We start from the raw sequence: 24,645 nt of genomic DNA on the forward strand, positions 1-24,645 counted from the left end.
CCATTTTTGTAGACCACTTTTCAAGTACCGGTTCACAACAGCATAACTACCATAAGAGACAACCTAATGATTCATCCCTCCCCCAAAATTCATTGACGCTCGACAAGGTGTGTGGCCCCACATACTTAAGAAAGATTCCCCAGCCATTGGACCTTTAAAAAAAAAAAAACCCCAACTTCCTGTGCTTTTTTTTTTCATCATACAACTACCACTTGCAATTGCCACCCTTTAATCTACCTTCGTTACAATTTCATCACTGGAAAGTTATGGTCGGTGACTCACAGACCTCTTGTGCTGGTGACACACCCATGTGAGAAAATTTTCCCCTGCTATGCAACTTCCAAAATTTTAAATCATTTACTTCCAGCCATAGTATTTTGAACTTTTCATGCAAAAATCTAAAAATTTGCGAAGTTGTTTGATAGAAGATTGAATGTTTAGTTAGATACACATTTTAAGGATCAGGAGTGCCAGCATTAGGATCAAACCAGATTACTGCAATTGTAACTTTGTATGTTTGTTGTAAGGGTTTGTTTAATTTCAATGAAATACTCTACAGTAACGGTGAAATTGAAGATAACTCTTGAGGAATTGGGAGTTTTAAGTTTGTTGTTTTGCATGAGTAGATTGGGAATTGTGGACAAATTGTGTTGAGGGCTTTTGATATAATTATATATATATATATATATATATATATGGTGACAAGTTATTGGAAAAAGGAATGCCTTTTGTCCCTTGGGCAGAATTTTAAGCCTTTCTATACTTTTCTCCTGCGTGGATAAAATATTTGCAAAATAGTCATTGATAGAAGATGTCCTATGAATGTGGTTTCTAGAAATGGGGTTACTTGTATGGAGCTTCATTTGGAACCCATAATACTACTTTACATGATTGTTATCCATGGGCAACTATTTTGATGGTTTGGTGTAAACTCATGCCAATGAATTAGCCATGTAACCCTTGGTTTTTCTTGGTTATATGATTTGAATGTGACTCTAGGAAACGAAAACATGGATTTTGTTCTCTGCAATGGTAAGAGATCCAAAGTCTTCAAAACATTCCCATTGTTTATTTGTCATTTTGATATGCTGTCTGATGCCTATTCTCAATACAAGTATTTTCTTTCTTTGGTGCTACCAAAGGAACATGGAATCTTGCATCACTTGACCATAGGGGTGGAAAAATGGGTTGAAACCCGAGGGGTGACCTGTGACCCGCCCGTTTAAATCGGGTTTGAGTTTAATACAAGCTGCTGTTTATTGTAAGGGTTTGTTTAATTTCAATGAAGTACTCTACAGTAAGGGTGAAATTGAAGATAACTCTTGAGGAATTGGGAGTTTTAAGTTTGTTGTTTTTCATGAGTAGATTGGGAATTGTGGACAAATTGTGTTGAGGGCCTTTGATATAATTTTATATATATATATATATTGGAAAAAGGAATGCCTTTTGTCCCTTGGGCAGAATTTTAAGCCTTTCTAGACTTTTCTCCTGTGTGGATAAAATATTTGCAAAATAGTCATTGATAGAAGATGTCCTATGAATGTGGTTTCTAGAAATGGGTTTACTTGTATGGAGCTTCATTTGGAACCCATGATACTACGTTATATGATTGGGAAAGATTTTCAGCTCTTATCCATGGGCAACTATTTTGATGGTTTGGTGTAATCTCATGCCAAAGAATTAGCCATTTAACCCTTGGTTTTTCTTGGCTGTATGATTTGAATGTGACTCTAGGACACGAAAACATGGATTTTGTTCTCTGCAATGGTAAGAGATCCAAAGTCTTCAAAACATTCCCATTGTTTATTTGTCATTTTGATATGATGTCTGATGCCTATTCTCAATACAAGTATTTTCTTTCTTTGGTGCTACCAAAGGAGCATGGAATCTTGCATCACTTGACCATAGGGGTGGAAAAATGGGTTGAAACCCGAGGTGTGACTTGTGACCCGCCCGTTTAAATCAAGTTTGAGTTTAATACAAGCTGCTGTTTATTGTAAGGGTTTGTTTAATTTCAATGAAATACTCTACAATAAGGGTGAAATTGAAGATAACTCTTGACGAATTGGGAGTTTTAAGTTTGTTGTTTTGCATGAGTAGATTGGGAATTGTGGACAAATTGTGTCGAGGGCCTTTGATATAATTTTATATATGACAAGTTATTGGAAAAAGGAATGCCTTTTGTCCCTTGGGCAGAATTTTAAGCCTCTCTATACTTTTCACCTGCGTGGATAAAATATTTGCAAAATAGTCATTGATAGAAGATGTCCTATGAATGTGGTTTCTAGAAATGGGGTTACTTGTATGGAGCTTCATTTGGAACCCATAATACTACTTTACATGATTGTGAAAGATTTTCAGCTCTTATTCATGGGCAACTATTTTGATGGTTTGGTGTAATCTCATGCCAATGAATTAGCCATGTAACCCTTGGTTTTTCTTGGCTGTATGATTTGAATGTGACTCTTGGACATGAAAACATGGATTTTGTTCTCTGCAATGGTAAGAGATCCAAAGTCTTCAAAACATTCCTATTGTTTATTTGTCATTTTGATATGATGTCTGATGCCTATTCTCAATACAAGTATTTTCTTTCTTTGGTGCTACCAAAGGAGCATGGAATCTTGCATCACTTGACCATAGGGGTGGCAAAACGAGTCGAAACCCGAGGGGTGACTTGTGACCCGCCCGTTTAAATCGGTTTTAGGTTTAATACAAGCCGTTGTTTATAAATGGGTTAACTCGGATCCAACCCGTTTATTAAACAGGTTAGGAGAATTCGGGTCGAGTCACCCGCTTCAATGATGAGGGAGTTAACTTCTTCTTCAGATGAAGAAGAAGATCGGAAAAATTTTTGTCCCCTAAGGTGATGTTTTGATGTGTGAATTCTCCACCAACATTTCCTCCATCTCAAACTGCAAGTCTTGACAAGAGCGCCATTAAAGTCGGACTCAATGGCAATAGTCCTATTGTGCACTGCTAGACCGATTTTGACGTCCGTACCATCAAGATTAGATACTAGTGGGAGATCACACTGTAGGATCGTCGTTGCCATCTTGAGATACCAGTCGGAGCTTCCATTGAGATCACAGGCGGTGAAGGTGAATATAGGGTTGGAATCAGCAATTTGCGCGGCCATTTCGCAGCATTATTAAGGGGATTGGTTGTGGTGATGACGACACCGAGGGACATGATGGCGAGAGGAAGATGATGAGGTAGAAGATGGAGATGGGGGAAAGAAGGAGAAACAACTTGGCTCAAGAAGACACTGGAAGTCTAGAACGTAAAACCTCCAGCCTTTCTCCTTCAATTTCATTGAAAGGTCCTTCCCACTTCCCAGACGGTAGATTGGTAGAAGCCATAAGCCTATGGAGTGTTTTTTTTTTTCAAAATTGTCATTTGTATGAAATGTTTTTAAAAAATTAAAATAACTAAATTATATTTTTTAAATGAGTGACCCATTTATTAAACGGGCGAGTTTGGATTTACCTATTTGTCACCCATTAATAAACGGGTCAACCCAAACTTGTACTCGTTTAACCCTGACCTGTTTATGACCTGTCCAAACCCAGCCCGTTAACTTGTTTTGCCACCCCTACTTGACTAGTGGCTTTTTAAGAGTCTAATTTCATTGCTTTTGTAATCCTCCAATATTTCAAAATTCAAGGCCAATTTTTTTTCAAATTTGGGGAGATTTGAAGTTCCAAAAAATAGGGCAATGATGGATCTTAAGGCTGATTAAAAAGAGTTGGATTAAGAAATTATTGTTTTAGCTCAATAGATTTAGGAGTAGTTAGGTTAGGTCATGTTTATGTGAGGGTTGGTTTGTAAAGCATGTGTAGTTTTAGGGTTCTTTTTTAAGTTCATTTATCTTTAGGGGTTTATGTGTAATTTAATGTAATTTATGCTTTTAATAAATAGATGTAAAACCCAACTAGAAGTTTGAAATACCACATAATAACAATAATGATGATGATGATGATGATGATTGTTATTTAATGTGAAATACCAAATAAGTGGAAACAATACTGCATGGTGGGTGGGGCAGGAGTGGGGGATTCAGATTGGCTTAATGAGGCAAGTCATCCCTAGGTATATATTGAAGGCTTCAAAAATATAACTCATTCGAGAGGGCTTGATGGTCTTAAGAATGGTTAATGTAGGGGAGTTTCCTGAAGAATGAAGAAGACGAATAGAATCTAATTGATGTTCACCCTAATAGAAGAATGAATCCAACATCAAGACAAATATTTTCTCAGGATAAGTACTTGAGGAATTTTGTGATATCATACCCCACAAGTGAGTTGCCAAGTGCTTCCTAGGAGGGCAGTCTACCACAAGATCGAATTGGAGCCAATGACAAGAGATCAAAACTTGTTTCAAAATTTAATTGAAAAAAATATAGTGGAGGAACTCAAATTTCAATTGTTACTAAAACTGAAGATGTAGGCCTTGTTTTATATGTGAGACATTAATGCATTATCTTTTTATTTGTTCTATTCTTTATTGAACTTGGATTTATGTCATTTAATAAATCTTCATGGCCAAGGTTTGTGAAAGTATGACATGCATTATGGTGGGTGGAATACAAGAGAAAGTAGTAATGTCTCCTATGTGAGCCCTTAGAAGTCTATTTCACTGATTGCTCATTTATTTTTCCCTTTTACCTTATCAAGAGTCGATAAAGGGAAACTATTAGTTTTGGGAGGATATTTGGATGAGTGAGGTTTTACAAAGTTGGTCCCTTGTCTATATCGTTTGTCGTCAGTCTATAATGCTTTGATTAATTCATTTATTTCTTTTAAGGTGAGCTTTTTTCTAGTGATTTTCATTTTTTTGGAATTGCAAGGGAATGGAGGTTCATGAATTTGCTTTTTTGATGAGTGTGTTAATTTGTTTGTCCTCAAAAGAGGAATGATTTGAGAGGTAGAATTGGGGATTAAATTGCTCCTTTGACTATGAGATCCTTTGGAATCCCATCTATTCTTATGTATGCAATATGAGTCAATGTTTGTTTGTCCCCACTAACCATCTTGGTGAAATTATCATTATTCAAAGGGATTATAAGAGATTTCTTGTGGCCGAGTATTGGTGAGAATAGGAGGGATCATTTAGTTAGTCGGGATGTTAAGAGGCCTAAATTAGAGGGGTTTTGGGGCTTGGTAATGTGGTTTCTAAGAACATATCCTTAATAGGGAAATGATTATGGTGGTTTCCCTAGAGTCTAATTCCCTATGGCACAAGGTAATAAAGAGTTAATATGGTATACATAAGAATAGATGGGATTCCAAAGGGAGCGGTAATGCCACTTATGTGAGTCCTTGGAAGTTTGTTTCCCATATTGCTTGTCTTTTCTTTCCTTTCACATGTTTTAAAGCAGGTATTGGGAATAAAATTCAATTTTGGGAGGACATTTGAATTGGTGAGTTTTTGTTGGAGCTATTGGTGCCGCGACTGTTTAGACTGTCCACTGTTCACAATGCACCAATTTCAGTTTTTTATTCTTCTGAGGGAGGTACTCTTTCTTGGGATTTTCATTAGAAGTCTCAATGAAAGAGAGACTGGTGAGTTAACTCTTCTCTTAGGTGTGCTGGATTCTTTTGTGCCAAATTTGCAGGGGAATACAAGGCTTTGAATTGGGGAAACTTCATGGTCTTTCTCTTCAAAGTCTTTCTTTTCCAATCTCATAAATTCCAGATATCCTAACTATTTCCTCTTACACAAAGATGTTTAGAAAGCAAAGATTTTTTCTGAACTTTGGGGCTTCATTTGAACTTTAATCCTTGGAGAGGAAAGGACTTAAGATCCCGAGACAACAACGAGTGAAGGTACTACATATAAGCCTTCAATCCCAACTTGATATGCTTTCTCTTCCATTTCTTGATATACATATTCTATTTATTTTGAAACCTATGAAGAACGAGAGAGGAGAGCAGTTGTTAGCGAATGGCTTTATCACCATTGCAACAAGCAATGGTAGTCATAGATTAGCAGCTTAAGTCATTGCTTGTTGCCCTTACTAGTAAAGCTCTTCACTAGACTCTCCCGCTTCAAAAGAAGACAAATTCAAGTGTGCATGCCCCTTTCTCTAATAATAAGGGTTGATAGAATCATAGCTCCAACCTATACAAAGGGCTTTGATGCTTTACTAATAGGTTTGATAAAGGCTCTTTTAAGCCTTTTCTTTTGCTTGCCAAGAAATGCCCCCTTCTTGAGTCAAAAGTTTGTTTTAGGTTTTCTTTCATTTTAATAATATCTTCTAATAAAAAGATCAACACAAATGATATGCTACAAAATGGGAGGCCTTACAAATCCATTAGTCCATACATGTTAATGCTGTTCAATAAGTCGAATGAGGCTATCGGTCATTTATTCATTCATTGTAAGGTATTAAGAAGCATGCTCGAACAATTTGCTTTTGTACCTTCATGAGGTTTGGGTGGCTCCAGCTACAATTTAGGGTTTTTTGAAGGTGAATTTTTGGGGTTTTGGGAAGGTTGTTTTTACAATCTTATGGTCGCTTTGGCTAGAAATGAATGCTAAAGTCTTTAAAGATCAAAAGACTTATCAAAGATTGTTTTCTTGCTTCATTTTGGGCTCTCTTTTTGGGGTTTATGGTGGTCTTTGGTTGTCCGATGTTCAAAGGGATTGAAAAGCAACTTTGATGCAATTTGTTTCTTTTATGTTTTTTTTTTTCTTTAGGGATTTCTTATTCGTCATTTCATTGTAATTATGTTTTCTTTTTAATAGACTTATTTTATTATTTAAAAAAAACTATTTTTTTTTAAATTTCTTTAGGAGGATGTTTTAGCTATTTGTGATTTCTTCTCTTTTCTATTATTGATATCCTTTTTTCTATAAAAAAAAGAAGAAGTAATATATATATTGATTGTGCATCTCTGGAGAATTCATTTGATTACTTGTAAAACCTCCACTCAAGCTTGAAGGTTGAACAAGGATGATTTTAGCAACGCTCTTGGTTGAGGATAAGTTATATTTAAAGTGCGAAGCTGGAGTGGTGGAACAGTGAAGTTGCTTGTTATTGGGTTGTAACGTCCCAACTTGGGTCTGTCAGGGAGCACTGCGTCTTTCTTTCTTCACTTGGAATAGATAATAGGGGGGTGGACCTTATCGGACTAATGACTGGCCCCACAAACCAACACGTGTTTTTTTCAGCGTGTTTGTCCTCACTCACACGCTTTTTGAAAAAACTTCCCAGAAAGTCACTCATCCCAAGATTACTCCAAGTCAAGCATGCTTAACCGTGAAGTTCTTATAAAAAGGCTCTCGAAAAGAAATTTACACTTTGTTGATATGGGTAGTAGCATCTAATCTTTTTAAGCCTTTCTTCCACGGGGTATCACATGGGTTTTTCGTTATTATTTTTTACCTATCCAATGTATTATATATACTTTTTTAAGTGGCCCCAGATGAAAACTAGGGATTCCATTTCTTTTAGAAAAGACAATCAGATCGTCACGAGTCGAGCTTATTTAGGGCATTATGCTTGCATGTGACCGCTTGTCTCGTGCGTTTGTGATGGGTTTCCTTCATGTAAATGCTAGTGTAGGTTTATTTTCTACTAGTAGTTATGTGCCAAATAAGGCAGTATGACTCCTTAGCTGCTTTGATGTTTCTTAGTGTCAGGATGAGAATTGCATATAAAGCTCTTTAGGGGAGGGTGAGTGTTCAACAATTTTGTAAAACTCATTAGCTATTTTCAACGTGTTAAACCCACTTGTCTCCCTCGCTAAACACACAATGTTAACGGAGGTGGTGTTAATGAATTACGTTGCTTCAATGTTTACTGCTTGCTTGTCATTGCTTTTATAATTGCTTACTGTTTCCGTTGATATTTGATTGAATGCTAATGAAAGTGTTTCATGGATGAATTGTGATAAACGATAGGCTAGCTAGTTAAGCAAGAGTGCTTTAGCTAGCGTCGCACGATCCTTTCACTAAGGTGTGAAAATAGTCAGCCCGTGACACCTGGTATCAGAGTTTGGTTAGTTACGTGAATTCAGTTACATTCGTTGTGGGATTGGGAAAACTTTGGTAAATGATCATGACACTGACCAATGCTGAGAGAATCAGTGTGCTAGAAGCACATGATGAGACGATAGCCAACAATGTGGCCATAGAGGTGGCCCAACTGAGGGGACTTGTTGATGAAGTGATGGAATCACAAAAGCATCAAGCAAGTTTGATAGGTGAAATGTTCGAGGACTTTCACCATACTGTGGAAACTTTGCAATCTTAGATAGTTTATCTTGATGCAAAGATGAATATGATGGTTCTTGCAATGGGAAACTCTAATGCTCCGGGGTTTAGCAAGACCAAGGTACTAGAACCTAGGACGTATGGGGGTGCCTATGATTCCAAGTAATTGGAGAATTTCTTGTTTGATATGGAGCAGTACTTTTGTGTTGCGAGGATGGCCTTAGAACAGGAAGGTGGATACTGCGACCATGTACTTGGTTGGTGATGCCAAACTATGGTGGCGTACTAAGTACAATGAAATTGAAAATGGACGTTGTGTAGTGGATAGTTGGGCAGACTTGAAAAGAGTGCTCAACGCACAATTTTTCTCTAAGAACGCCGAGTACAATGCTAGGAAAAAGCTAAGAGACCTTAAGCATACTAGGTCAATTAGGGAATATGTGAAACAATTTTCTACTTTGATGTTGGATATCAGGGACATGTTGGAGAAGGATAAGTTGTTCTATTTCCTTGAGGGGTTGAAGTCGTGGGCAAGAACTGAATTCCATAGGCAAAGAGTTCAAGACTTGTTTACTGCACAAGTTGCTGCGGAACACTTGACTGACTACGCTGGTGATGATAACACTTAGTCCAAAGAGTTTGGCGGTTTGGGAAATAGAGGAAAGTCTTTCAAGAATGGCAAACCCAAAAGTGGGGTAGCCGACTATTAGGCCTCAACTTCAAGGATATTTTATCGTCTCGCGGGTTCAACACCCCCAATGGAAAGGGTAAAATTTCATGCTACTTGTGTCGAAGCCCTCACAGAGTTATTGAGTGCCCACACGAGGGATTACTCAACGCCTTACAAGCTTCCACTTCGGGACAAGTGGTGGAAAGCGATGAGGAAGAGGAGGATACCCTGAAGTTGGGGGCAATGCGTCAGGTGAGCACATTGTAAAAGCAGGCGAAAGCTCCAAAAGTTACACAAGAAAAAGGACTGATGTTTGTGGACTTGAGGATCCATGGGAAGAGTACCTGTACTATGGTGGATACTAGGGCTACTTATAATTTTGTTTCGCAATTAGAAGCATGGAGACTCAACTTATCCTTGGAAAAGGATACAGGAGGCATGAAAGCAATTAATTTTATAGGCCAGCCTACTCTGGGAGTAGCCAAGTAAGTGACTATGAAGCTTAGACGGTGGGAAAGTCATGCGAATTTCACAGTAGTGCCATTGGGCGACTTTCCAGTCATTTTGGGAATGGAATTCTTGAGGGAGATGAAGGCAGTGTTGATGCCTTCAGCTGGTTCCTCATGTCTGATGGGAGATCACCCTTTCACGGTGTAAGCCGTTGCGACGAAAGGAGATAATGGGAAGTTTCTTTCAGCCAAGCAACTCAAGAAAGGATTGAGAAAGGATGAACATACATATTTAGCCACGGTGGTGGTAGATGAAATAGGCCAAGAGCTAGTGCCTACGACCATCCAAGTAGTGTTGAATGAGTATAAGGAGGTGATGTCAGATAAGCTGCCTCATAACTTGCCTCCACGATGAGGTATGAAGCATGAGATCGAGTTGTTTCTAGGAGTGAAACCACATGTTAAAGGGTCATATCAGATAGTGCCTCCAGAACTAGCAGAGGGGAGGAAACAACTTGATGAGTTGTTGGAAGCGGGATATGTTTGCCCTTCCAAAGCACTGTTTAGAGCATCGGTGTTGTTTCAGAGGAAACATGAAGAGCATCTACGAAAGGTGTTCAACAGGCTGAGGGGGAATAATCTGTATGTGAAGAAAGATAAGTGCTCTTTTGCTCAACGGAGCATCAAATTCCTTGGTCATGTGATTGAGTAAGGTCTTATCCAGAGGGATATGGAGAAGGTAAGGGCGATTCAAGAATGGAAGATCCCCACGATAGTGAAAGAGTTGCATTCCTTTCTTGGCCTTGCCAACTATTACAAGAAGTTCGTAGAGGGATATTCGTGGAGAATGGCTCCAATGACAGAACTACTGAAGGAAAGGTATTATTGGCCACACATGCGTGATGATGTGATTCATTATACCCGAACTTGTCTCACTTGCCAACAAGACAAGGTGGAGTGGAAGAAGATTGCAGGGCTACTGGAGCCCCTACTAGTACCATCCAAACCATGGGAAAGTGTCTCATTAGACTTCATCATCAACTTGCCTAGAGTGGGAGAATCAGGGTCTATACTTGTGGTTATAGATAGGTTTTCGAAGTATGGTACGTTTATAGCTGCACCAAAGCACTGTTCGGAAGAGGAGACAACACAATTATTCTGTACGAATGTTGTGAAATATTGGGGTGTTCCCCAAGACACTGTTAGTGACTGAGACTCAAGATTCACTTGCAACTTTTGGACAGAATTTTTCAAAATCTTCAGTTCACATCTTGACATCTCCTTGAGTTACCATCCAAAGTCAGACGGACAGACAGAGAGATTTAATGGGCTACTAGAAGAGTACTTGCGCCATTTTGTCAATGCCAACTAGAAGATTTGAGTGCAGCTACTTGATGTGGCTTAGTTCTGTTTCAATGCCCAAAGGAGCTCAACAACAAGACCCATTTTGAGCTTGTTACAGACTAGCAGCCGCTGTTACAAGAGCCATAGTGGACAAGCCGTACAGAGGAATGAGCCCCAGGGCGTACATCTTCACTAGAGAATGGAGACAGAATGCAAAGATTGCCTAAGCCTACTTGGAGAAAGCTTCTAAGTAGATGAAGAAGTGGGCAGATAAGGGGGGAAGACTGCAGAACGTATGTGGCTTGGTGCTTGTTAAGCTCAATCCTAAACAAATTAGGTCACTACGAGGATGAGATAGGAGACTACTTTGCAAATATAAAGGACTAGTTCCCATTTTGGCCAAAGTCAGAAGGCCTCTTACAGAATTGACCCTCCGACTTGGATGAAAGTGCATCATGTGTTTCACGTCAGCTGCCTCAAGCTGTTCAACGCTGACACCAACGATCTAAGCAAAAGTCAGTCAAACAGAGTAAAAGACAGTGCAACCTAACAAACGTGAAGTTGATATCCTTGCAGACAGAGAGTTTATATCCTCAAGGAAGAAGCAGCGGGAGTTCCTAGTGAAGTGGAAAGGTCATGGTGATGAAGAAACTAGCTAGATTTCTGTGAAAGATATGCAACCGTTTGTGAACAAAGTTGAAATGTACCTAGCGTCAAAATCTATGAGGACGTTGACCGTATAAGTGGGGAAACGTCACAAGCCGAGTTTGTTGGGCATTATACTTGCCTCTAACTGCTTGTCTCGTGCGTTTGGGATGAGTTTTCATCATGTAAATGTTAGTGTAGGTTTATTTTCTACTAGTAGTTTCTCTGTATACCAAATAAGACAATATAACTCCTCGGTCATTTTGATGTTTCCTAATGTCAGAATGAGAATTGCATGTAAAGCTCTTTAGGGTTGGGGGAGGGTGGGTGTTCATCAATCTTGTAAAATTCACTAGCTATTGTCAAAGTGTTTTGTCTATTTGTCTCTCTCGCTAAACACAATGCTTACGGAGGTGTTGTTAATGAATTACGTTGCTTCAATATTTACTACTTGTTTGCCACTGCTTTCATAATTGCTTACAGCTTCCGCTGATGTTTGATTGAATGCTAATGAAAGTGTTTCGTGAATGAATTGTGGTAAATGATAGGCTGACTAATTAAACAATAGTGCTTTAGCTAGTGCTACACGGTCCTTTCACTAAGGTGTGAAAATACGAAGGTGGATGTTGTCATATGATGTGTGCTAACTTGTTTATGTGCATTTCACTACACCATCCTATAAGCAGCAATATAATTTTTGTTGCCAAATTTTTTTGAACCAAATGCATCTCAAGAACAAATTTACTTGTTTTTACCAATAATTACACATGCTATAAGAATATCTGACACAGCGGTTATTTTAACTATTAGTGTACAACATCAACTGGAACTTCCCCCTGCTTGAACTTCAGAAAATGCTATACATCCCAGGAGAGTAACGACATGTTGCTACTCTCCCTTGCGCTTTTTTTTTTGTTTTTTTTCTCCTCCTCTATCTCCTCACTTTTTTGAGCTGTTTTACTTAAACCAATTTGAAACCAGAATTCCATCGATGGCAGCCGGTGACATCATCAATCTCACTGCTTTCAGGAGTACAGTGAATTTTACCTCTCCCAATATTTGTTCGTCGTGCTTCGCGCATGAACGCAACTTTTCAGAAGACCACCGGTCGAGGGATGTGGAATAAATTTGAAACTCACTCAAGAAGGTGCGCCCATGTCGCCGGGGTTAGGGCTATGAAAGCTGGACTCGTGTGTAGCTACCAGCAACAGCGACATCTGCGGGAGTAAAGTTGGGGCTTGGGTCCCCAATAGGATGATGGAGATGATGCAGCAAAGTTAGGATTTGAGGAAGGTGGATGGAAGAAGAGGAAGAAGTTGTAGAGACGTTGGGGTTAATTGGAACAAAAGGTTCTGTGATAAAAAGAACTACTGCCTCTAATTATAACCCGCCAGTAAAACTTGAATGCTTTTCAGGGAAACTGATAGTTAATTATCTGCCGCCAAATTATTTGTCAATCCTAAATGTCAAACTATATAAATTTCTTTCTACTGTGCTTCGATTTTTTTGGGTGTCCTTGTCAGCAGCATGAATTCATGGTGAATAGTGACCAAACACTAATATAGATTTTGATATCATAGATCCGTACTGTTTTTAGGTAGTGCTTAAGGTATTGATATAATATTATACGACAATTAAATCAAATTTATACAAAATTAAATCCACAACTTGAAATCATACTCAAATCTAAATTTCTTTATCGCTGACAATCTCATATGCTCATGCTGCGTAGCTGTTCAAATGAGAGCACATATGAAAATTTTCACATTATCGGCACAAGAATGACCATAGACCAATCACTAGACTATTATTCATAATCATCCATATACCTCTTGTTTAATGAAATCAAGAACACACATTAACCACGTGACAAATACTAGTAAAAAAGAATCGTAGGAATACACATGATTTGAAACTTTCTAATTACAAAATACTGTGTTAGTACTGAGACTGACACAAATGAGGAGGACAATTTGGTGCAGGTTACAGTGAGGCAAGTCTCACTTCACTTTAGTAAGTCAATAATTGGTGGATTTTAAATCTTAGAGCCATTATTTCTCTCAAATTTCACCTAATGGGGTGATACTGATCGGAGACGCGTCTTGGAGGCAGCTTTCGAAGGATAAACAGCACTAAAGCAGATGGGACAATCTCCACCAACTGAAAGAACAAATACATAAATGAATGAATGAATCAACAATGAAAACAAACAGCTTGCATATGAATTTTTTCATGAGAGAGTCCTGACTGTAAATTGACAGGCTAATTCTGCAGCACCTAGGGCAGTGCCCAGTCATGGGTTTCCACTCGAACGAGGAATTTTACCTTATGACAATTTAGTAGAGACAGAAAACTTGCCAGGTAATAGATGAGATTCAAGATGGGATGATCCAATACATCAATATCAGCATCTTCATCAAAGGCAGACAGACACATCTGGAATGCACACAGGCTTGTTTTTTAGGTCTGCTTGATTTTTATAATGGCTGTACAGAATCAGGAGAAACTTACCATAAAGCATCTTATGAAGAAACAAGTGCAGCAAATTCCGGTTACAAAACCAACCTGTGCCCCAAAGATAGGCAAAGGCCTCAAGAAGTTAGAACAATGCCAAGAAATAATTACAAAAATGCAATTTGTTTTCTATTTTTCCAAGATTTATGTAAAAATTTTGAAAAAAAAAAAGATCTTTTTTTTTTACTTCCTTAAATAAATTTGAAAAATTGGAAATATTGTGGCACTTTTGTAATTATTTTGAAAATTTGAAATAAAAAATAAAATTGTTTTCCCCAAGTGAAGAGGGAACAAGAAGTTTTGGAAAACATAATTTACTAATACATTCTAGCCTTAACATAAGCTCAAACAGGCATCTTAGTACAAACCTCATTAAGCTTTTTTTGACGACCTCTAGATTCAATAGGGAAGCGCCTCAGCAAGTCGAACAACCTAAAAGACAGGCAATTGATCACAAGATGGAATGTAAATACATGCTTCGTTGCAGGAACATAAACTCATTGAGCGGTGCTTATGATTTAAAATTGGTGTTACCTCCCACCATGCACAATGAATCCCAGGGCAGCGCAAAATGAAATAACTGCATAATAATAAACAGACTTTTATTGAAATAGTGGCATTTTCCATATGTAGCAGCATCAGCTTTCATACACTGCTGATTGCAGCATTGAAACTGGTGGACAGCCATCATCAAATAAAGCATTAATAAAGAATTAGTGGGTATTAATCTACAGATCTTAGCATTAATTGTGCGAAACAGCAAAGTCGTTTCACTTAGAAACTACGCATGATGTACAAAGATTAAAACAACAGCAATAAAAATGACACCAATGAGAAGAAAAACAATTAAAATAAGTGCAGTTGCTTTCAATGAAAATTGATCATAACAACATCAACCTGACAAGAAGACTTTAGCAACTTGTACCGAAATAGTACTTTGGCTCAATCTTATGGCAATCCAGATGCATACCTATAACAAATGACAAATAAATGAGACGTGCTAAATGGTGCAAGCAGAAAAAAGTACAATCTTTTCTTTGAGTGCCAGTGAGATGGAATGAAATTTCTTTCCTTACCTGTGTGAAGTATACAATTCCATTGATAATATAATATGCAGGTCTTAGTTTGTCAATTGGAAGGCTTCTTGCCTGGAAAAAGAACAGAAATGAGGGAAAAGAGGGGGAAAAAAAAGAAAACATTCACAGCATCAAGTGAATTAAGCATGAGCAATGTTTTAAAGGGCAAAGGTGTAAGGTGAGGCATTCTATATCTTAAGAGGCGAGGTGCAAGCCTTAAGGTATTCGGGCGTAAGCCTTTTGAGAATTTTATTTTTTTGATAAAAATATGTTAATAAATTACATATATTTTACAAATAAAGAAAAATTAACAAAATCACAAATAAAATGTTTGAAAAATAAAATATTACTTGTAAACTCCTTGTTGGGCATTCAAAAATTGCTAATTTTAATTCATTACATAAATCATGACAACAAATAGCTATAAAATTCCAATGTTCAAATTATTTTCAACATCGAAAGATACAATTCTGAGTTATTTTGGAAAGGTTGAGGTTCAAAAGTTTTTGAAATTAATTCCATATTATGAAATTTCTTTTATATATACACGGAGTTAAAATTTTCTAGCCAAATCTAACTTGAGATTCACAACACCCAAAATTTATAAGCTTCAACTAGAAAGGCGCAAAAGGCGTGCCTTTTGTACTAATGTGTAAGTCTTGGTGTGTAATGCTTTGGCCTTTTTGGGATTTGGCCTTTTGGATTCAGCCTCAAGGCATTTTAGGCCTTCCTTGCCTTGAGGCGAGCCTTGATTAGCCTTTTAAAACATTGAGCATGAGTATGATACCTGGTGATATATCTCGGCCCAGAACAACACAAGTAAAGTATATGTAGAAAAGAATAGAAGACTAGGAAGGTCCAGAAGCACCATCTCCAGTGCCTGCAGTAGGATAAACTTTTTCAGGAGGTGTGGCTCTAGAGAACAAAGAAAAAATAATAATGATGCATGAAGCAATCATAAAGTGGTCAATTAATCAAAGGATAAACAAAGAACTTTGTGATAAAGTATGCTTCCAAAATAAGTGTCATGAACCAAGTTTGTTGAGGCCTTTGAGGGCTTATGGCTGCCTATGACCGCTTGGTGCAGAGCCAAGCACGTAAATAATAGTGTAGGTTTTATTCTTTAAGTAGAGTGAGAAAAGGGGATCCCTCTCTCATACTGATGTTTACTTGTGCCAAAGTAAGTTTTGCACAAAAAACTTTTTAGGAGAGGGTGAATATTCATCAATCTTCATATAACTCACTAGTTGCTGTAAGCATGTTTAGCATACTCACCTACCTTGCTAAACACAAGTTGCACAGAGGAGTCCTAAGATGAATTGCATTTCTCTACCTTTACTCTTGTGTTTACTTCATGCTTACCTAGTATTTTGTATTCTATACCTGTCAACATGTTTCGTAGGGTGAGTAAGTGGTTTATTTTTGGTAGTAAGCTAATATGCTGTGTGTACTAGTGTCGCACAACCATTCACATGGTGCAAAGTTTTTGGCTCATAAGCAAGGGATGCAGAGATACAATCCTAGGAAGGTTAATATAGATGAAATTAGTTTATAACTATTCAAGCTGCTAAATAATTTTCACCCATCGCATGCATTCATGCACATGAAAGTTTATTACTCCTATTTTGATGGTATTCTGATCATATGTAATGTCATGTAGCTTGAATTTTCGTAATGGATGACTTCTTACATGGTAAGAAATGAATTTTATTTGGACATAAGAAATTTTCTTTTCTTTTTTAATTTTCAGTTTTATGTTATAAAAAATGCTAACTCCTTTTTTTTTTTTTTTTTATAATAATTTCAACACTTGGGTAAAAAAAATGGAAATTTTAAAATCATTTTCCAGGTTCACCATATAAATGGTTGAAAATTTGAAAACAATGCGTCATTTTTGTAATTCTTTGGAAAACTGAAAATGGAAACAGAAATTATTTTGCACAACTAAATAGGCCCCAATTCCTCGAAGCTGCACTAGTATAAAAATGGAGAGACACAAGCCCTCAAAGCTGCACGCATCATTCTTGTGCCCATGTGTTACATGGAAGTTCAAATAACCTCGAATACTTTGACTAGGGTATCGGACACAACTGTGACAAATTAATCCTGCCATGGTGAATTGTACCAAATTTTGGACAGAATATTTTTTAGGGTTCATCTACTAAAGAAACTTTTTGGACCTTGTGGGAGCCATCACCTCTGGCTGGGCCCCTGTGGGTGCACCACTAGACATGGATACTCCAACTTGACACTTAGAACTAATGGCAAATCTCTAAAATATAAAAAAGTCCAGCAATTAGATACGCACATGCACCCGCATCTGTGCCTGAGCTTGAGCAGCAATAGATGTCTGGCATGCCAAACGCTAGTCATTTCCATCACATCAACAAAAAGTAGTTGCAGATGAGTGAGAATTTTAAGCACTATATTTCTAAGTATCCTTTGATCCGTCTGGACTATAGCATAAACAAGATGACCGAGTCTCCATTAAAGAGAAAGGACCACCAGAGACATAGACCTCTCAAGCATGAGGAAATGAAATTCCCATTTCTAAAACAAATATAAAAAGACAGAATCTGTAAAAAAAAGTAGAACCTGTTCTCAATATCTAATGATATGACTCCACAGCTGGAAAATTTCCATTTGTTCAAAATATATAGCAAGGCAGAATCTTGAAAAAAAGAAAAGAAAGAAGGCAAGATAGATCTTATTCTTTGATAGAAAAAATTTTATGACATGATTTCGCAGTTTGATCAATTCTACTTTGGGGTCTGCACTTTGCTAGATTATCCTTAGCTAGGCCTATTCTGTGGGATCAACAAACAGTTATTCAAATATGTTTTCTATTCATATATGGAATCATAGATGGATAAAGCAACTTACTTTAGAGTTGAGAAGAAACACGCCCTTGTAGAAACCGAAAAGGATGGCCCTCACTGTCACAGTTCATTTTGTATTCAGTTAACATACACAACAGAAGCAAGCAAAACTAGAACATATAGCTAGACACAACCCTTACATCCATTCACCACAAAATTCATCAAGTGGAAAACCTTTTGTGTTGTCCAACCGTATTCCGGTACTCTCAACTGAATACGCAAAAGTTGCACCTAGAAACCAGAAACATTTACGCCCCATAAGACAAATTATCACATTTCATTTATAGGTTTATGATGCAGGACCGTAGGAGTAAAAATATTGAGAAACAGACGAGCAATAAATAAGTTGGTTGTGAGAATGAATAGACGTGAATAAGATAGCCAAATGAGTAATGAATTTACGATTCCATCAGCTAGCGAAAAATGAAAACAATGTGTCCTAAAGGTCCCAAACACGCCAGAACAATACTTTAAATTCTCGGTTTCAGTTCATAGGTCAACGTGAGGATAAGATGATGAAGATGCAGAATTATTCATCCCCTTCATTGACTTCCAGTTACCAAGGACAACGACACGGAAAAATTTCTGACATGCATTTGCAATAGCATAGCGTTTGGATATACATAATCTCAAAAACAAAATGGACTGCAATACGGCGGTTGTTACTTTTGGAAATTTAACATTTGCAATGTCAACAGCTGTTCCATTCGTATCTCCAGAAGGTGATGAAAGATCTTTTCATTTTGAAAATTTATAGAGCAGTGGCTGCTTTCATTTCAGCAAAGTAACTACAAAGGTATTTTTTCCTATTACATAGTTTCAGCAACAATCACCTTGTGTTTAGGAGCATAGATTTCGAGTCTTGGATTTCAATAATTGTGGATTTGGTAAATCCACACAAATCCAAGTACAAGACCTCTTCCACTGATTTGCTTTCCCAACCTCAGGGTTAGTGTTATTCTGCGGCAGATTCCAAGGAATATAATGACCTCTTCGCCATGCTATACTCATTATATGTTTGGTACATAGGAATGGAATGAAATTGGATGAAATAAAATTAAATTTATACTAATTTTTTCATTCTCTCTATTTAAATTTTTATTCCACTCCAATATTCTTACTCCATTCCATTCTGCAAACCAAATGTGACGTTTATTTCCACAAGCAGGCACAAGTTGATCTAAGGAAAACTACAAGAAAAAAGAGAATAATTATAGAAATGAGTACTACACAACTTGAGTTGGGATAAAAACGCTCTCAAGAAATTACCTTTTTTTTTTACTTAGTAATATATGCTTTCAGTTGAGATTGCAAAAGGTGGAGTCGTCGGCAGCCACCAACCCAGCCACTTACGTTGAAATTGAGCTGCAGTATTTGGAGATCGGCAGCCACCAACCCAGCCCACCTGCGTTGAAATTAAGCCACCTACTTTTGACTTCCACCCCCCATCCATGGCTATAAATAAGATGTGTGTGTGTAGAATTGTGTTGTGGTGTGCGCAGAACGGAGTGCGCAGAAGGTGTGAGAGTAGAGTGTAATCTGTGTTGAGAGAGAGAGAGAGAGAGAGTTGAGTTGAGCAGTGGCTCCTCCTACTTGTAATTATTCTCCCGGTTTATAGTGAAATTCGTTGTGCTCCGTGGACATAGGTCACATTGGACTGAACCACGTAAATCTGGTGTTCCATTTTTGGTTGTTTATTTTTTGCTTGTGTGTGATTATTGTTCATAGATCCCCAAACAATTGGTATTAGAGCTAGATTGGAGCAAAATCGCTAGATCAGAGCCTTTGTCCAGTATCTCAAAACCGAGTTTTGGGGCCAGCATCGTGTTCTTCTTGTCGAGACAAAGCCAATGGTGCAAATTGGAGCTTGAACAGAGGTCCCATGAGCCCACACGCGCCAACACGCACCTCCGGCAGTACGCCGTCATAGCCACACACCTCCATGCGCCATCATGCGCTTCCCGATTGCTGGCGAGTAACCACACACACCCACATGCACCGGTGAGATCACAACGAGAGCTGAAGGAGGAAGAAAGTTGACGTCAGCAGTCACCTCACACGCCATGTGTAGTCCAGTTAGCCAACCGTGTCACGCCATGTGGCATCCAGTCAGCAGTCGGGACCCACCAAAACACTCTAGCAGCGGGACCCACTCTACCACGCCTCCACGGTGCCATGTTAGCCATGGGCCCCATAATGCCACGTCGGCTAACGACGTTAGTAATGTTGTCAACTAACGCGTCAGGTATATTTCGTTAAGAAAGGGAATATTCCATTAAGTTTAACGTAAATTGACCGGTTTGACCAGAAAGTTTGACTAGGCTTTTTGGAGCCATTTCAGATCCATTTTTCGAATGACTTGAGCCATTTCTAAGGTTTTCGGCCGTTCCAGATCTAACCATGTTGTCCGTTTAAGCTGATTTCATCTCTAGATAGGCGAATTGAGGTGTAGAACGAAAAGAGCTCATAGATCGAGATGTTTGACGGCACCAATTTTGATTTCTAGAAGATGCCGATTGAGGACTACTTGTTTGGTAAGGAGTTGTACTTACCATTGAAGGAAAAGCCAGAATCCATGAAGGAGAGCGAGTGGTAGTTGCTTGGCCAAAAAGCTCTTGGAGCTATCAGGTTGATGTTGGTAAAGTCTGTTGCCTTCAATATCAAGCACATGACAACCACCAAGTCTCTTATGGATGCGCTCTTCAACATGTATGAGCAGCCATCAGCCGCCAATGAGGTACATTTAATGAAAAGGTTATTTACCATGAACATGTTCATAGGTGAAAATTTTAGTAGACACCTGAATAATTTCAAGGAATTATCGAATCAACTCGTCTCATTTGGAATTACGTTTGACAGTGAAATCCGTGTTTTACTGATTCTTAGTCAGTTGCCTGAAAGTTTGAAAGGTATTGTTACAACGATCAGTAACTCTGTAGGAAAATCGAAGATGAAGTATGATGAGGTCGTTAGCATGATTTTGATGGAAGAGATTAGGATGCAGTCAAACAATGTCTCCACTTCAAGTTCAGCCTTAAACGTGGAAAGTCGAGGGAAAAGAAGTGGGCATGGATGATCAAACAATCGTGGCAGATCAAGGACCAGAGGATCCAAATCTCGAAGTCCCAGAGGTTCCTAGGGCACAAAAAACATTGAGTGCTGAAACTGTAGAGAGATTAGACATTACAGAAACCAGTGGAAAGATCCTAGAAAGGAATCTTAGGCGAAGACAAAAGCAAATCTTGCCTCTTCCTCGGGAGAAAAAAATGCACTAATATGCTCTTTGGAGAGCAAGCAGGAGTCTTGGGTCTTAGACTCTGGAGCCTCATTTCATATCACTTGCAGTAGAGATTGCCTGGAGGAGTATATACCAGGTAATTTCAGTAAGGTATACCTTGGCAACGATCAACCTTGCGACATAGCCGGCAAGGGAATTGTGAAAATCAGGATGAACAAGTCAGTATGACAGCTGAAGGATGTTAGATATATTTCAGACCTGAGAAAGAACTTGATCTCAATTGGACAATTGGCAGATGAGGGATACACCACAATATTTATTGGTGATGAATGGAAGATTTCAAAGGGTCTACTGATAATTGCACAAGGTAAGAAAATTGGAACACTTTATTTGACCTCCAATGTCTACATGTCTATTTCAGTTGCTAGAGGAAATGACAATAGAAACATTTGCCACCAACGACTTAGTCACATGAGCGAGAAGGGACTCAGGATGATGCACTCAAAGGGAAAATTGAGTGGTCTACAGTTAGTAGAGATTGACATGTGTGAGGATTGCATACTTGGGGAACAGAAGAGGGTCAATTTCCAGACATACACTCGTACCTCAAAGAAGGAGAGACTAGAACTAGTGCACTCTGATGAATGGCGACCAATGCCCGTCTCATCCATAGGCGGAAGGAATTACTTCGTCACGTTCATTGACGATCATTTTCGGAAGGTATGAGTTTACTTTATAAAGTATAAGTCAGATGTCTTTGATGATTTCAAGATTTGGAAAGCAATGGTTTAAAATGAAACTGGTTTGAAAATCAAGAAACTGAGAACCGACAACGATGGTGAGTATGAAGACACGGGGTTCAAGAAATTCTGTTATGAGCATGGTATCAGGATGAAAAGAACTGTGCCAGGTATGCCCTAGCACAACGGAGTAGCCGAGCAGATGATCCAAACATTGACTAAAAGAGCCAGAAGCATGCATATACAGTCAGGTTTACCAAAGTAGTTCTGGGTAGAAGCAGTCAGCACAGCAGCATACTTAATTAATAGGAGTCCATCAGTACCATTGGGCCATTGTCTACCATAAGAAGTAAGGAGTGGAAAAGAGGTGAGAATTTCACATCTAAAAGTTTTTGGTTGTGTTGCATATGTACATATCATGATCATGTCAGAAACAAGCTTGATCCAAAGTCTCGAAAGTGCACCTTCGTCAGTTACGGTGAAGATGAGTATGAATATCGCATTTGGGATAATGAAAACAAGAAGGTGATCAGAAGCAGAGACGTGATCTTCAACGAAAAGGTGATGTACAAGGACACACACATAACAGAACCCACCAAATCAGTTCAGAATGAATCAACCTATGTAGACATGGATAATGCCCAGAAGGTGTCAAGACACAACAGTAAGATGCCGAGAATCCTCAAGTGGAGGAACCGGTGGAGCAGATCGTCGCACCACCGCCTCCTACTCCAGCTCCGGAGTTTAGGAGAACTTCTCGGCCCCATGTACCAAATAAAAGGTATATGAATTATTTACTTATTACAGATGGAGGAGAGCCCGAATGCTATGATGAAGCATGTCAGGTGGGAGATTCGAGCAAGTGGGAGCTTGCGATGAAGGACGAGATGAAATCCCTCACCTCCAACAAAACGTGGGAACTAGCTAAGCTGCCCAAAGGTAAGAAGGTTCTTCAGAACAAGTGGGTGTACAAGATCAAAGAGGAGCATGATGGCTCCAGGAGGTACAAGGCCCAGTTGGTAGTCAAAGGCTTCGTGCAGAAGGAAGGAATCGATTACACTAACATCTTAACAACAGTTGTGAAGCTAACAACCATCAGATCAGTCTACAGGAATCTAGCAGACATGTTGACGGAGGTGGTGACTATAGAGAAGCTGAAGTTGTACTCAAGTTTAGTTAGTCTTCATGCTTGAAGACAGATATGAACACATCATTTATCTATACACTGATTAAGATGGTGCCTCCGTCTCCAAGTGAGAGATTGTTGAGATTGCAAAAGGTGGAGTCGTCAGCAACTACCAACCCAGCCGCTTTAGTTGAAATTGAGCTGCAGTATTTGGAGATCGGAGGCCACCAACCTAGCCCACTTGCATTGAAATTAAGCCACCTATTTTTGGTTTCCACCCCCATCCATGGCTATAAATGAGATGTGTGTGTGGAATTGTGTTGTGGTGTGCGCAAAATAGAGTGTGTAGAAGGTGGGAGAGCAGAGTGTAATCTGTGTCGAGAAAGAGAGAGAGAGAGAGTTAAGTTGAGCAGTGACTCCTCCTCCTTGTAATTATTCTTCTGGTTTATAGTGAAATTCAGTATGCTCCGTGGACGTAGGTCATATTGGACCGAATCACGTTAATCTGGTGTTCCATTTTTGGTTGTTTGATTTTTGCTTGTGTGTGATTATTGTTCCTAAATCCCCCAACACTTTCCTTGCAGAAATCAGATTGGAAGATTTGTAGTCAAGGAAAACTCTAGTATTACTTTCCTTGCAAGCAAACATTGAGATCATACCCTCTTAACCACTGCCAACACGCTAGCGCTGCCTACCTGTTCTAGGAATTGCTTAAACCACCATGTACCCTGTTCACTACAAGACGTATAGAATATTGCCAATTACAAATTCCAGTCCAAAGCCACCATTATTATTATTATTATTATTATTATGCAGAATTTGAAATGGAAGAAGGTACCCCTGTTGAACTCAATTTGGTATGCCAAAAAAATATGGAACTAATAAAAAAAAAAATGCCATCTATTTGCAGCTGGGGTGATGATCAAACATTTGTGTGTGTGTGTGTGAGAGAGAGAGAGACAGATTTACATAGTGCCAAAAAAAAAAAAAAAAACTATGAATTGAAGCACACAATTGAATTAAAAACTCAAGAAATATATGATACAGAAGAGAAGAAAAATTACATCCACTTTCCCACAATTTGTAACTGATCGATCCAATATAATCAAAGCAGCTAGAAATTATGTAATAATGAGAGAAGACCAGAGTTAAACATGGAAGAATTAAAATGGCATGAACGTACTAAAGCCACAATGGAGACGAAAGCATAGAACACACAGAGGGCGTAGAAAATCCCCCGCTGCCATTCCTCCGAGTCATCAATGTCGTCCCACCAATCAAATGCTCCTCCCCACCTCACTCTAATCCCCGCAGCACTCTTTCTTCTTAGCACACCCGGCGCCATTGATGAATCCGATCGACTTTTTGACGTGAAGACGCAGACCCTGCAGAGAAAGACAGAGAGAGGGGTAGCATGTGCAGGGAAGGCCAAGGAGGAAGGAAGAGGGACACGTGGAGAAGACCCAGTAAAGACACGTGGACAGAGAGTGCAGCCACGTGTTGCTGTATAACGGCCACATTGACCTCGTGGCATATTCGTTAATTGCAGCATTTTTTTTTTACCCCAAATTTCACTTTGAAGAGATCTGCATTCTGACTCGCGTTGGTTGAGGGCATCATTTTATTTTATTTTAACAAAATTAATTGAAAAATCAATCAATCAATAGAAATTAATTAAAAATTTGCGATTGAATGTTGAGTCTTCATCAATAAAAAGTGATTCGGTTGAGTCTATTTTAGAAAT

General features: G+C 38.7%; 1 protein-coding gene across 3 annotated transcripts; it reads right to left on the bottom strand.

Moving 5' to 3' along the window:
- Positions 1 to 13,113: 13,113 nt before the first annotated feature.
- Positions 13,114 to 24,296, bottom strand: LOC131163817 (tobamovirus multiplication protein 1-like). Of its 3 annotated transcripts, none has more exons than XM_058120586.1 (11): positions 24,085 to 24,296; positions 17,938 to 18,028; positions 17,802 to 17,854; positions 15,706 to 15,798; positions 14,919 to 14,990; positions 14,740 to 14,812; positions 14,377 to 14,422; positions 14,211 to 14,274; positions 13,840 to 13,893; positions 13,687 to 13,764; positions 13,114 to 13,488 (listed from the first exon to the last, which is right to left on the bottom strand). In XM_058120586.1, the coding sequence occupies exons 1-11, from the start codon at positions 24,244 to 24,246 to the stop codon at positions 13,396 to 13,398; spliced, it is 879 nt and encodes a 292-aa protein (XP_057976569.1). In that variant the 5' UTR covers positions 24,247 to 24,296; the 3' UTR covers positions 13,114 to 13,395. The 3 variants fall into 3 exon arrangements, with proteins under 3 accessions (XP_057976569.1, XP_057976571.1, XP_057976570.1); XM_058120588.1 differs by having other exon boundaries at positions 17,972 to 18,028; positions 24,085 to 24,265; XM_058120587.1 differs by lacking the exon at positions 15,706 to 15,798 and having other exon boundaries at positions 24,085 to 24,265.
- Positions 24,297 to 24,645: the final 349 nt, after the last annotated feature.

This window comes from Malania oleifera, chromosome 9 (genome assembly GCF_029873635.1).
Source record: "Malania oleifera isolate guangnan ecotype guangnan chromosome 9, ASM2987363v1, whole genome shotgun sequence".
Taxonomy (NCBI): Eukaryota; Viridiplantae; Streptophyta; class Magnoliopsida; order Santalales; family Ximeniaceae; genus Malania; species Malania oleifera.